The sequence below is a fragment of the Phoenix dactylifera genome, chromosome 16, assembly GCF_051530095.1.
Source record: "Phoenix dactylifera cultivar Ajwa chromosome 16, Ajwa_hap1_PhDact_Kaust_v1.1, whole genome shotgun sequence".
NCBI classification, from domain to species: Eukaryota; Viridiplantae; Streptophyta; class Magnoliopsida; order Arecales; family Arecaceae; genus Phoenix; species Phoenix dactylifera.
Genome location: NC_143205.1, coordinates 11,103,054 through 11,117,378, shown reverse-complemented (window position 1 = coordinate 11,117,378; position 14,325 = coordinate 11,103,054). Strand labels below are relative to the sequence as shown.

Genomic DNA, 14,325 nt, shown 5'->3' with positions numbered 1-14,325 from the left:
AAATCTATTAATTCAATTAATGAAAAATCTTAAAGGGAATAATATATATGCATATTATTCGGCATCCAAATAATTCTATTTTAATGCAAAATAAATCTATTCTAGCACAAAATAAATCTATGCTTTTAATAAATTTATATTATAGGAATTCAAATCCTACAAATCTACTAATATTAAATTATAGGAATTTATTATTATTATTCTGTTTCTTTGTAATTTGATCTATTTCCAATCATTGGATCAATTAGAGTTTAAATTATCGGCACCTTAACTTTTGCTCCATAATTTGCTCTAGGTTTCAAGAAACACCGGTTGACCACTTCTCGAACCTTGATCTCTTCTTTTTGCCATTTAACACTAGGTTTCTATTTACCTACAATTTTTTCCTTGATCTTTTGTCATGATGTATGATTTATTTGTGGTCCCTGGCTTGTGCATGAAGTGAAGTGGCTGGGCCCTAATCCCAAAATAGAATAATCCCGAGGCCCTAATATTTTTTCCCAAATTTTTTTTGGAAAATAAAAAAAAATCTTAAGTAGCTTAGTCTTTTTTTTATTATTATTTTATTATTTTTTTAAGGTGAACAAATCATATATGCCTAGTATAAATACATCCAATAAAATTAGAAAACAAAATATCACGCAATATGTTCAGGGCCCTATTTGGGGGAGCTTTTGAAGGACCAAAAAGCACTTTCTGGCCCTCCAAAAGTGCTTTTAAGTAAAAATAATGTTTGGTAAAATTTTGAAAAAGCTGTTTCAGCTTTTTCGGAAAGCTGAAAACAACTTTTTGGCAGAAGCTCCATTTTGAAGTTTTCCGAAAATGCTGTTTTTAGCTTTGTCGGGAAGCTGTATTTTTGACCAAAATACCCCCATTTAAAAGTTTTTTTCCCTCCCAAAAATCTCAATCCCACTGCCTCTCTCTCTCTCTCTCACCATCCCCCCTCTCTCTCTCTCCCTCTCTATCTCCTTCTCCTCAATGCCGCCGGCCCTCCTTTTTTTTTTTTTTTTGGGAGGCAGCCCGTGGCTGCCCACGGTGGCAGCCACCACGCCGGCCACCTGTGGCCGCGCTCCCCAGCCGCCGCTGCGGGTGTCGCCCGGTCGCTGCGACCCACCACAGCAAAAAAAAGGAAGGGGAGGAAGGGACCGCCATGGCCGCCGCCTCCCCGGCAGGCGCTGCGCCCGCCGTCCCGGCCCCCTCTCGAGCCCCCCTCCCCCCGCGGTCATCGGGGCCCGCCGTCCTAGTCCCCTCCCGGGCCTCCTCCCGCAGCCGCCGCGGCCCGCCATCCCGGCCTCCCTCCCTCGGCTGCCGCGACCCAGCCTCCTTCCGGTGCCGCCGGCCTTGCGGGAGAAGAAGAAAGGAGAAGAAGGAAAGAGGGGAAGGAAGGAGAAGAAGAGAAGAAAAAAAAAGAAGAAAAAAGAAGAAAAGGAAAGAAAAAGAAAAAAAATAAGTAAATAAATATGTATATAAATGAACAAATAAATAAATAAATAAATAAATATATTTCAATGAAATAAAATAATAAATAAATAAATAATAAAAATATTAGTAATTATTTAATCAATTTTTTTACCTAGCTAGAAAATTTGTTAGAGAAATAAATGGTCATCAAAAGAGTGAAAAATTATTTTATACTAATAATTATAATATTTTATACATTTATTATTGTATTATACTATAAATAAAATATAATATTATATTATCTTATGTTAAATAATTTAATATTATATTAAATTATTATCCTATAGTATACAATGTTATAGTACTATATTATAATAATATTATATTACATTATATTAATATTATACTATATCATATATTTATGTATTAATATATATTATATTTTATTATGCACTATTGTATAATACTAGTAATATCATGTATGGTCATTTTGTCATACAAAAGTACTTTCTCAGTTTGTTTACCAAACAAATGTTAAAGCGCCACAGCACTTTAAAAATGTAGTTACCAAACAGTAAATAACTTTTTATAAAAACTCTACTTCCAACAGCTTTACTGCCAACAGCTCCCCAAACAGGGCCCAAGACAGCTGATATGTCGGTTCACAGTATTCCTTCAAAGTGCTTGGCTACCAACAAGTAGGGCTGCAAATGGGTCGGGTCGACCTGTGACCCGACCCGCATAAGATCCGACTCGATCTGAATTTTAGAACCTGCGGAGCCAAGTTGGGTCCTAAATTTGGACCCGTTCTGTTTTTCGGATCAGGTCGGGTCCATCCAATCTCGACTCGGACCCGAACCCGAACCCAACCCGATCCTTTTTTTTGGGTCAGATTTTTTTTTTTAAGATATTCTTGGGACCGACTTATTGAATTTAGAGAATATTGAATTTGAATATGTGAATATAGCTTATCTAGTAAAATGTCTATTTCCTTTTCCCAAAAGAATTAGAAAAAAATTGCTTGATGTTATTTACTATTATATAGTAGAATTTTGAATATAAAAATACATAGCCTCGGATCCGATCCGAATGATCCACCGGGTCAAAATTTGCAGGCATAACCCCACCCAAGCCAACCCGATTTTTAATCGAATCAGGTTTGGATCCAAAATTAGGACCCAAATAAAAAATCGAGTCGGATCAGGATCACTCAGGACCCGACCTGATCCGACCCATTTATCACTTCGCAGTAGATATGCCTGATCATCAGAAAAATACACTTTTCCGAACTTCCTCAGATGTCATGCTGGAGCAGATAAGCAGGAACCTATCTAATTTTAGATCTATTTGATCAACGTCATTGAGTCGCTCTCGATATGGTCGGCCTTTGGAATCTGTCTCGCGTGCCACGGCTCCGTTCCCTGGAACCAGATATTAAAAGTCGGCGTCCAAGTAGACCTGGTCCAAATCCGGCGTCCCACATTAAACCAAATTGCGGATCACGCTGAAAAAAAACCGCTTCGCGCCAAATTCCCCTCCCTTCCCGCGAGAAGAAAAGATTCGCCCGCGAAACCGCTCTCTTCCTTCCCCACTTTTTTAAGCACCGACAGTTCATCTACAGAACCATCAACGCCAAGGAAATCTCTCTCTCTCTCTCTCGCTCGCTCTCGCTCTCTCGTTCTCTCTCGCCATGTCTCCCAAGACCCCATTCAGGAGGCGAACCCGGGCCCCAGCTCGCCGATCTCCTCCCCTAGAGGCCGAAGAAAATCGCTTTGAATCCATCCAGTGCGAGGAGTGCGGCTCCGGCGAGTTCGGCGACGAGCTCCTCCTCTGCGACAGGTGCGACCGAGGATTCCACCTCTACTGTCTCCGCCCCATCCTTGCCTGCGTCCCTCAGGGCCTCTGGTTCTGCCCCTCCTGCTCCGCCCACAAGAAGCCCAAGCGTAACTCTCTCTCCCTCAATCTCATTCTCTTCTTGCTTTCTACTTCTCCTATTCCCGTTGGCTAATTCGGCTCCTGGAATTCCCGATTTTGTTGCAGAGTTTCCTTTGGTCCAGACAAAGATTGTGGATTTCTTCCGAATCCAGCGGTCGTCGGAATTTGAGACGCGAGGCGGTAGGAAACGGAAGAAGAAGACAGGGGGGCTGGTGGTGGCGAAGAAGAAGAGGAAGCTATTGCCTTTTAATCCGAGCGAGGACCCGAAGAGGAGGCTGGAGCAGATGCAATCCTTGGCCACGGCTTTGACCGCCACAGGGGCCGAGTTCAGCAACGAGCTCACATATCTTCCCGGCATGGCCCCACGGTCCGCCAACTGCTCTGCTCTTGAACAAGGAGGGATGCAGGTAACAATTTGATGCATATATGAACTTGATATCATTTCTTTGATTTCTTGGATTTACGAGGAACTTATAATGTTGGTGAATTTTAGTGAATTCCAAATACTATTCGATAGAGAGGTCATTCGTATTGCATAATTCTGAATGATTTGACTCAAAAAGGTTCCAAATGTGGTTTATAAGTTAAGTGTAGCTTCTGATTGGTTTCATGGATTGGATTGGTGATGATTTCAGGTTTTGTCCAAGGAGGATACTGAAACATTAAACCACTGTAAGAGAATGATGGAAATGGGAGAATGGCCTCCTCTCTTGGTTGTTTACGACTCTCGCGAAGGGTTAGTATTCATGTGGAATGTCTCCTTCCAAATTATGTCAGTTAGTTCTTGTTACTGAATTGGATCTTGGAAATCTTATATTGGTTGTGAGTAGGTTCACAGTGGAGGCAGATAGATTCATCAAGGACTTGACAATTATAACAGAGTATGTCGGCGATGTTGATTACCTAAAGAATCGAGAGCACGATGATGGAGACAGCATGATGACTCTACTTTCAGCCAAGGATCGATCGAAGAGTCTTGTTATATGCCCTGATAAGCGTAGCAACATCGCTCGGTTCATCAATGGCATCAACAACCATATGCCGTAAGCAGATCCAAAATTCATTGTCTTTGATAGCTAATATGCTTTGATTTTTGAAATGCTAAATTGCTTGAAGAATTTTTGGTTGAGATATTGATTTAACTTGCTTTTCTGCATTAGGGATGGGAAGAAGAAGCAGAATCTGAAATGTGTTAGGTTCAATGTTGACGGTGAGTGTCGAGTTCTGTTGATTGCGATCAGAGACATATCGAAGGGGGAACGATTGTATTATGATTACAATGGATATGAGCAGGAGTACCCAACTCAACATTTTGTTTAAATTCTCTTCTATCCATCAGTTTAGGTTTTGACACACATGGAGATAGTTGCATTCTTTTTTCTTTCCCTGTTTCATTCTGGGGGTCAATGGAACAGTATTGCTCCATTTCAAAGGGGACTAATGGGTGTTTAATGTATTCTTACCAAGAGTGTTTTTTTGGTCAAAGTTTAAGGCCTCCCATGTAATTCTCACTCGTTTAGCAGAAAGCTTATTCAATGACAAGCAAAAAAGAGGAAGGAAAATTGATTATTCACTATTTTAATGTTGCCTTTTGCTAAAATGTTCAATGTCATCGGGTTACTCTTGGAGTTACTACTGATTGCTCTGAGATGAAGATAGAATACCTAAAAATGAAATTTTTAGATGCATAAAGGATTAACTGAATCAAGCTAGAGTTGTCCATCCATGCTGGAATTTTTGTGAGCCCATGTGTGGCTAGTATTCAACCGTAATCTAGCCTAGTGTGCTTAGAATTTTTTTCCCCCTTTTTCTTTAGAATAATTCTGGTCTGCTCAGATTATGCAAGCTTAGCTTCACATTGCCCTTAACTCATCTGATGTGACCTTCAAGAAATGGCTGATCTGGTGTATCATAGGGGATATGTCTTTGTCTTTTTTATTGATTCGGACAAAAAAAATATTCTTAAATGAAATATCTAATGCAGAAATGAATCGAAAAAAGAAATCTTTATTTGTTCTTTCTTTTCTTTTTATATGAAGCGACGAAAATGGAAATGATTTGGAAGATCCAAAACTAAAGGTAAGGCTAGGTTAATCTGAATTGGCTCAAGTTGGTTTGATGTGTCATCAGTTAAAGTTTGGGTTGGGTGAAAAGATGTCAACCTGATTGAAGCTGAGTTGGTTTTTGGTTGAAGTTACCAAACACAAGCTGAGCCTGGACTTGTCCAAGTAAGTTGGATTAGGGTTTGCATGTTGTTGTAGTTGGGCTTGGGCCAGATAGTTTAGTCACACTATTAATATGGTGACCATGATATGTTCAAAGATCAAAACAAACAAAAGGGCCCTTCTGTTATTACTTTTTGTTTTCAACATCCCAGAACGAAAAATGAACTGGATTGAACAACAGAATAATGAAACTTTATTGTTTTCTGAAATTGTTTGCAGCATCTTTACAGCTTTTGGCAATAAAGATTTATTGCTTTCAAAAGAGTTAAAATGGAAGCAAGGAATCCCTCTGCATTGTATATCCGGGATTCTGTCCCCTTGGGCCAGTCTTGTAATAGCTGATGCTCAATGTTGCTCCTTCAATAGAAATAAAATTAAAATTGGGGCTCATTTTTAGCAAGAAATTGATGCAAATTCTATATTCAACATCAATATCCATGAGGTGTTTCATTGATTCAAAGAGACAAAAACACAAACAATAACGATGCCAAACAGACACTTGCTAAGCTCATTTTTAGCTCGATCAGTGAGTTGCAAGTAGCGTAAGCTTTGAATCATGTATTGAAGCAGATTTTAGTCATAATGCTCAAGCAGTGCCAGCTAGAGCCTTAGGCGACTGAGGCGGTCGCCTAAGGCCCCCGGCCCAGGGAAGGCCCCCACCGGAAGATGCTGCAGCTATACAAATACTCATTCATTCCATTCTCGTCTTCCCCCCTTCGTCTTCCACTCTTATCTTTCATCCCTTCTCTTTTTTGGTTTTGGTCTTGGTTTTCCTTCTCTCACATTACTCCTGATCCAGCTGGGCCATCGGGAAGAAAGATAGGGGGATCGGAGATGGACTTCTTGGAGGGTGGAGATTCTTTTAATTTTCTCCTCTCGGTTTCTTCTCCCCTCTTGGGTGGTAGAGAGAGAAAAGGAGCTAGAGGGAGTTGAATGGTTGCTGTGCTGTGATGTTGCAGTTGCTGCTTGGGTACTCACTTGAAGGGGAGACGGTGGGAGCCACCAAGGTAGTAGCCTGGTGGTAAGGGGGCGATAATTCCGCCCAAGTTGCCCGGGTTCGAAACGCGCGGACGTCGATTAAATTAGGGGACCGGATGCCCCACGCCCGGCTGGCTTGTTGGCGGTTATGCTTTCCTTCCACTTGTACCAAGGTGGCGCCGAGGTGACGTACCCACACGTGAGGCGGTGAACCCAGTGGGGTGAGCCCACGGGTCGGGGAAGGCACGCGAAACCTGCGACCTGTATCGAACATTCCCTGGTGGAAGGGGGGCCCAGTAATGGGGCTGCTACGCGGGTGGGCTGGTCCCTCCCCCTCCCCTCCTATTTTTTGATCAAAAAAAAAAAAAAAGGGGAGACGGTGGGATGGGACTTTTATTTATTGGATGGAGTGAATTTCCCATAATGCCCCTACTTTCTCTTATAGAGAGGTGCAATTTTTTTATTACCTTGACAATGAAGTGGCATGAGATAACCATTTCCTATTTGGCTTTTGCTCGACATGGTAAACACTATTGTCAAGCATTATCTTAGTTAATTAATCAGTTTCATGGCCCTTCTTTTCGAACAATTATTTTTATTTACTTTCATTTAAAAATTATATTAAATTAAAAAAAATTTTTACCTATTTTTATTAAATTTATATATCTTTATTGAAATAGTATACTTGATAGCTATCTATTTCTATATCATTTTTTTAAATATTTTATATTTATTAAAAAAATTATTATTAAAAAAAAAAGGCCTCATTCATTGGATTTGCCTTAGGCCCCCAAATGTATTGGGCCGCCCCCGTGCTCAAGCATTGGTGCCTAAGAAGTTGACAACACTTGCCTCATAAATTGGACAAAGGTTAAGAATTTAATCAAGGTTTCACATTCCATGCTTACATTCCGGGCAAGGAGGTGAGGAAGGAGAGCCATTCCTAATATTTTGTTTCCAAAAAGATGGAAAAAGTCTGAAGCTCAATGCATGCTTATAGCCACCATCTTTTCAAATACGTATTATTTTTTACACGATCATCGTAGTTTCTAAAGGTTATCTTTTTCACGACTATTTCACAAGCAAACAAGAATTGGGATAGCTTTGCATGGAGTCAGGTGTTCCATCGCATGCTTCTGGATTTCCATCACCATGGAATTTTTAAATCCTCGATAAGATACCAAGGCAAGGATGAGCTAGAAACAAATGAACCTATTAAAAGTTGGATGGTGTTTGCAGGGGCTGTTGAAGAAAGAGGAGAAACTCGTCCAGTGCTTCAGTGGCAAGGTTGGTGGGCTGCTCCTTGGATAGTTATAGGTTGGAAGAACCTTACAACAGGATTTTCCCAAATGGATGTTGGAGTTGGTGGTGACGGTGAGCTGCTCAACTAAAGCTACATACATCACCCAGATTTGTAGGCAAAGAGGATGGCTTCTTTATACAAGTGTCCATCAAACTGTATCATAGTCTTAGCATGAAAAAAACTACATGCTAATTGACAGGGACTAATTGAATTGCTGTCTTTCGAAACCTTCTGCTGGCAATCCGTAGTTAAATGCATTTTGAAACCTCCTCTCATTGGCAATTTTAGTGATGGCAGCAGCAGAGGAGGAGCTGATTTTGTGATGAGAGGCTTTGACTTGCACTTCATTATTGCCGGTAGAAGTCGAATTTATGACACCTCTATTTTAGAAGATACGCTATTATAGATGGGCTTCATCCATTTGGAGGTCTACTCAACCATCGTGATCGGATGGATCTATAGGCCCAAGCCACAGATAGACATGCTTGCTCCTAGACATCTAGCAGTGTGCGAGGGAATGTACCACCTTCAGGGCTAGTTATGTTCACTGTGAGACTAATAGAACCATGGATTGAGTTGAGTTCTTTGTTGCCGATCATTCTGGTGAGATATTGTGGATGGCTGGGGTGGCTTTGCTGCCCCCTCTTGGGGATGTTTGATTTTCCGACTTATGGGAATGTACTTATACTAGATTTATATGATTTATCTGTTTTAGCAAAAAAAAAAAAAATTCTCTCATTGTTCAAACCAATAAATCTGACTTTGAGAGTGCGGAATGTGACATAAGATCGTAACAACTTCGACAAAATTGGATCATGCATAGGCTATGTGTCCAGCCAAAATAGTGGCACCGTTATGCTGTCCCCGTTGTTATTAATCAAAAATCTAGGTTAATACTAAAGACAACACCCATTTGATACTTATGGCAACATCTCCTTGTCCTTATGTTAAATGTTTGTTTGCATGGTGACATAGCATGTGGGTCTCAAGTTTTGTGACACAACATGGTATAAGATCCACTAAGCTTGTCTAATGAAATCAAGTAGAAGAAGGTAAACTACTTGCGTACAACCCTAAACCTCCTTGGAACAAGCTCGGCTCATATCTTCTTGGAGATCATGAAGGGTAAATTTGGTGTTTTTGCTCAATATTAACACCCTGATTCCAGTGTATAGTGCAAAAACTGGGTTTACGCTCATTCCAGAAGATTATTAGGACAACCTAGTAAATTGATCTTAAAATAAATATCATTTAAAAAAATCAAGTTTTTTTGTCTTATAAATAATGATGATTATATTTTTAGCCTTATCATAGCTATCAATCTATTTGAGATATAAATGCTACGTGGTATGTGTCATAATTCAAAAAATTAATTAATATTCCTTGTCATATTTTATATGAGAATTAGAATAGATGGGTGATCTCAATTAAACTCTTTTTCTTTTTTCAATCAGATTAATAGATGCATTGTGCACTTGGCTTGTCACTCTCTTGCTCAACACACTTAAGGCATGAATGATTTCTTCAAGCGCATAAATAAAATTCTGAGCAAATTATAAAATCCACTCTGAGATTTATGTTTGTTATACTTACATCTAATAGTTTGTAAAACCTATGCTTATATCTAATTAAATTAACGGTGTTAGTGAAACCATTTACTATATATGAAAAATCAAAATTATCCTTAAGTAGGAAGGCTGATATATATGTTTTCTTATATTCTTGAGTGGTTGTTACATCATATAAGATTATTTTAGTTATTTTGAAATTTTTTGTAATGTCGCATATGGGTTTCATTTAAAGCTAACAGTTTGACTAATATTCTGTTAAGTCGTGGGTTAAAGTATTGGATAAAAAATAAACCTCATGAGGATAAGCGTATATTTTTCATATTATTAAATATAAATATAATTTATCCTTAAGTTCAAGAAGATTTTTATGATTTATTCTTAAATTTTAAAATATTCGAATGAGAGCTAAGCGAGGCCTTAAGTCCAAACATTATATATTTTTAATTAGATTTTAAGTTAAATTTATATAAAATTTGATATTTTTTTGTGTCCGAGCTAAAGGCCAAGTTGGCCCCTGAGCTCACGTGAGAATGATAAAAGTAGGGTTGGTCACGTGAGTGATGCAGGAAGAAGGGCCCCACTTCTGAATGCGGTCCCAAATGAACGCGCATTTGTTGGGTGCCAAAAAATGTGGGCCGCTTGGCATTTTTCTTCTTCTGAGACGTCCTCCTTGCCTCTTATTTCAAAGTTTTGGAAAGGAGAGCGACCTTAGGCGTCCAAAGAACAAATAACAACTTACTTACAGGGGCCAGAGTTCCCAACAAGTCATAGTTAAACAAAGGCAGCTCCTTTGCTGAAACTAACCCATCACCAAACAATGAGTCATGGCTGTCTCTACCAAACGGGGGGAAAGCACTATATCACCTTTCATTTCTTCTGAGATCAATATGTTCATCACTCACTCAACAAACTACCAAGCACAAAAATATATATTTCAGTCTGGATCATATATATGTACTGGTTAACATTGATACTTCAAACTTTGAAGCAGAATATGAGCACTAGTGGGAGAGGTAAAGGAAGACATACAAGTTTTTTAATGGTTAATGGTTGCTTAATAAATAAAAGTCATGCTTCAAAGTGAGAAAGTTTATAGCCTGAATAGAATATATTTAGCAAGATCTTTGGTTGCATTGTACAAATTAAAAGTGTGCTAAAACTCATTGCTCGAAAAAAAAAAAAATGAGGACTTGGCATGCTTGATGCACGTGGTGGACCTGAAATGGAGACATCATTCCAACCGATACATTTAGGCTTTATATTTCATTTAAGACTATTAATATTAAATAATAAATGTCTAGAATGGGAGTCACAGATGAGCTACTAAAAATGTATGCCTTGTAAAATTAGAAACATGAAGGACCACCATGCTTGGTGAGATTATGTCAAGAATGCGATTTTAAGTTTGTGATACACATAGTCCGTCACTTATGTTAATTAGCTTGTAATAGGCTAATAAAGTGAACAAATGCATTACAATTGCGAAAATAAATCATATTCACCATTTTCACAATAGGCTATCATTATTCTATTTTTCCATCTTTCCAAACTACTATGAAATGAGAGACTAAATAGCTCATGGTAATGAAACTAGCAAATTTCCCAAAGAGATGGAAATATATATCATGAGCACAAAACCTAAGACTATACATGAAAATCGTGATGGCATATGGGGTCACAAACAGGTTATTATGGGTATATGATATTAAATATAGGGCCAAGTTTTGCTTTATACAAGGGAATATTATGACAATTATGCCGGTTAGAACAAGTATGCATTAACTAACAAATGTCAAAAGAAGTGGGATAGAAAATCTCCAAGTCGCTTATCTCAGTTAAAGCTACAATAACCTTCTTCTCCCCACATCATTCATGTAGGTCATTCATCCGCCGTTCCTTTTTTTTTTTTTTGGGTAAAAATGATTACTCATTCATATAAGTCTAACATGAGTACAACCAGCCCAATCACGGAAAAGTAATGACAACAAAGGAGAAGGAGCATCTGATGCAGACGTCTACAAAAAATTTCTGGAGTGCCGGGCAACAAAAGAGGTGATCCAGTCTGCGGCCCTGTTCGCCTCATAAACACATGATCTGCTTGAAAGCCGCCCATCAACTGAGCCATTTTGCGAGTCTCCCGGATAAAGGGATGACCATCACCATACCTGTCCGCCCCCCAAATCCAATTGATCACCACCGCTGAGTCCCCCTTGAGGTACACCCGTTCGACACCAAGCACCTGCCTGGCATAGGATAAACCCTCCCAGGCAGCCCGCAACCCTGCCCCAACTACTGTAAGCTCTGGTGTACGCCGCCCTCCTATAGCAAGCATCCTACCATAGTGGCCCCTGATCACAAATCCAACCCCTCCAGTCACACCATCCACTGACCTACTGCCGTCGAAGTTTACTTGAGATAGCCAAGGGGTGGGGAGTACCCAAGAGACAAGGGCAAAACGGGGCGCTGAAACAGCGTGAAGAGTACCCCAGGTGTCCCTAGCCATCCCAGAAGAAAACACAGCGGCGGCCGCAATAACCTCCCTCGCATGTCGCGCCGCTCTATTCACCACCATCCTCGGAGGCGACTACCTCCCCTCGAATATGCCAGCATTCCTGTCCAGCCAAATATGGTAGGACAAGTACGCCCCTAAGAATTCCATCCATAATAGATCTAGGGCTCCGCATGGAGTCTCTCAGCACCTGCGTCAGGTCCTGCGCTGAAACCACCGAGTCAGGTCGTGGGACTGATGACCTCCGTCATATCTCTCGGATCCTAGGGCACTGCAGAAGAACATGCTCGGTGGTCTCCTCGATATCACCACATGCCTCACAACACTATGGGACCCGCATGCCATGCCGGACTAGCAAATTCCTGGTCGGAAGGCAGCCCCAAACCACCTTTCAGATGAAGAGTGCCACTCGAGGATGAATCCGTAGCCTCCATATCCAACCACCTGCAATCTGTCGAACTGGCTCCCTGCTGAACAAAGCATGAAGATCTCTGGCCCACACCCTCAACCATCCCGTCAGCATCCAAACTAACCTATCAGACTCCCCCCAGTAGGGACTGGCAGGGTCAAAACCAACTCTGCCAGCTGCTCCCCAAAAGCCTTCCGAATCAACTCCACCCTCCAACGGCCCCCTTCTGAATCCAGTAAATCGTTGACCCTACACCCTGCTAATCTCGCTAAGTCTACCATAGTCGGCATGCGACAAATCGGTCACTCAATCACCCAACTATCCTCTATCACATCTATAGAACGACCATCACCAATGACCTATCTGATCTCCGGAAGCACCACCGTAGCCCTAGCACACATCTTCCTCCAGATCGGAGAGTGGTGACGCCCAGCTCACACCCCAGGTATCAAAGCTCCATACTTGGCCCTCATCAGCGAGGACCACATACTCTCGGGCTCAAGCACAAATCTAACTGCATGCCTCGCCGCTAATGCCTCCTGCCTCACCACCAAAGACTGCACCCCCAGACCTCCAGCGCTGATCGGCTGACACACAACCTCCGAAGCCACCAGATGGATGTCGCCGATAAAATTCCTAAAATGCTGCTCAAGGGATCTCAGGAGTGCCACCAGGATAATGGTGTTGGACAGTAGATAGATAGGGACTGAAGTAAGAACTGGGCGAAGACTATTCGCTGTTCACTATTCTTTCTTGTCCAAAATCATAGCAAGTGATTAAGTAAAACATAATCTAGGTGCATGGCTGGTGAAAGGTTTTATAAGGCCATAGTTTTCTCTATTCAAGTTCTGTAGTAGTGCTTCTTCTGTTACTGTAACATTTATGCTGTGAAAGTTGCATCAAATTATTGACCTCTTGCTTGAAAATTGTGTTTGTTTCCTTATGAGCCATTGCAACATTAATCTTCACCACTTTCTCAGCAGTTTGAAAGCTGATAGGATCATCTATATTCCACTTCTAAGAAATATTTTGAAGAAGGTTATGTTGAGACCGACTGCAGTTACACAACTAAATAACCTAAATCTAGTCAATCACATTTTTGTTCACATGAATTATGGATTACTCGGAAAAAGAAAACTGTTGAGATGCATCAAATTGAGATCTCTATTCAAATAGTGAACCTAAATATATCGTTATAACATCTATATTTTAATTTCCATTCCATCCTCTCCTAAAAGGTAGGTTGTCACACGTAAATTGGCCAATGATCTACTGGTCATAGCTCTCCTTGAAAAATGAGGTGGTTCTTGGTTCAAAACTTGGAACGTGCCTTCCTCTCCCTCAAGAAAATTTACAGTGTTGCATACTAGTCCATGGCCACAGTCAATAGGGGCAGGCACCACACATGCCTCAAGTCTATAAAAATTTTAACATTTCATGCTAGCTTCCATCCAGCCATGCCTAATACCATAGCTGGTACTGCTTTTAATATTCGCTTAAGTTCGAGGCGTTTGTCATGCCTTGGAAGGGGTTGTACTATTGACTCAAAAGGTCTCAATTGTAGGACTTGTGCACAATCTTAAAGCCACTTGTTCAACATTTTTGGACTCATTTAAGTGCCATAAGTCATGTCCCTTTACATATTTATTATTTTGCTCCTGTATGTTACCCTACAGATCTCTATGCTTCTCTGTAATGTAGCACCTGGATTTAAGGGCCCGGCTAAAAGCAACTAATGCCTTTGTCTTTTTTTTCTCTCTCTTGTAATGTCATTCTCTATTTACCACCAATTTGTTTGTTTTATATTTCGATGAGCATCTACTTTTTTAAAAAAAAATATAAAATATATACTATACTTTTAATAAAAAAAAATCTTATCATATTCTATTTAGAAGCTTAATAATATTTTTGAAAAAAAAATTACAATTTTCAATCAGTGGATTATTGAACTTTTTCGTATCCTTATTGACCCTAATTTCTTTCTTCTTCTTTCT

The 14,325-nt window shown here is 40.3% G+C and overlaps 1 protein-coding gene across 1 annotated transcript; it reads left to right on the top strand.

Annotated features, from left to right (window-relative positions):
- The first annotated feature begins 3,032 nt into the window (after window positions 1–3,032).
- On the top strand, window positions 3,033–4,909 carry ATXR6 (TRITHORAX-RELATED PROTEIN 6). Its single transcript, XM_008777177.5, has 5 exons — window positions 3,033–3,344; window positions 3,442–3,743; window positions 3,972–4,072; window positions 4,167–4,379; window positions 4,497–4,909. The coding sequence occupies exons 1-5, from the start codon at window positions 3,092–3,094 to the stop codon at window positions 4,654–4,656; spliced, it is 1,029 nt and encodes a 342-aa protein (XP_008775399.4). The 5' UTR covers window positions 3,033–3,091; the 3' UTR covers window positions 4,657–4,909.
- Window positions 4,910–14,325: the final 9,416 nt, after the last annotated feature.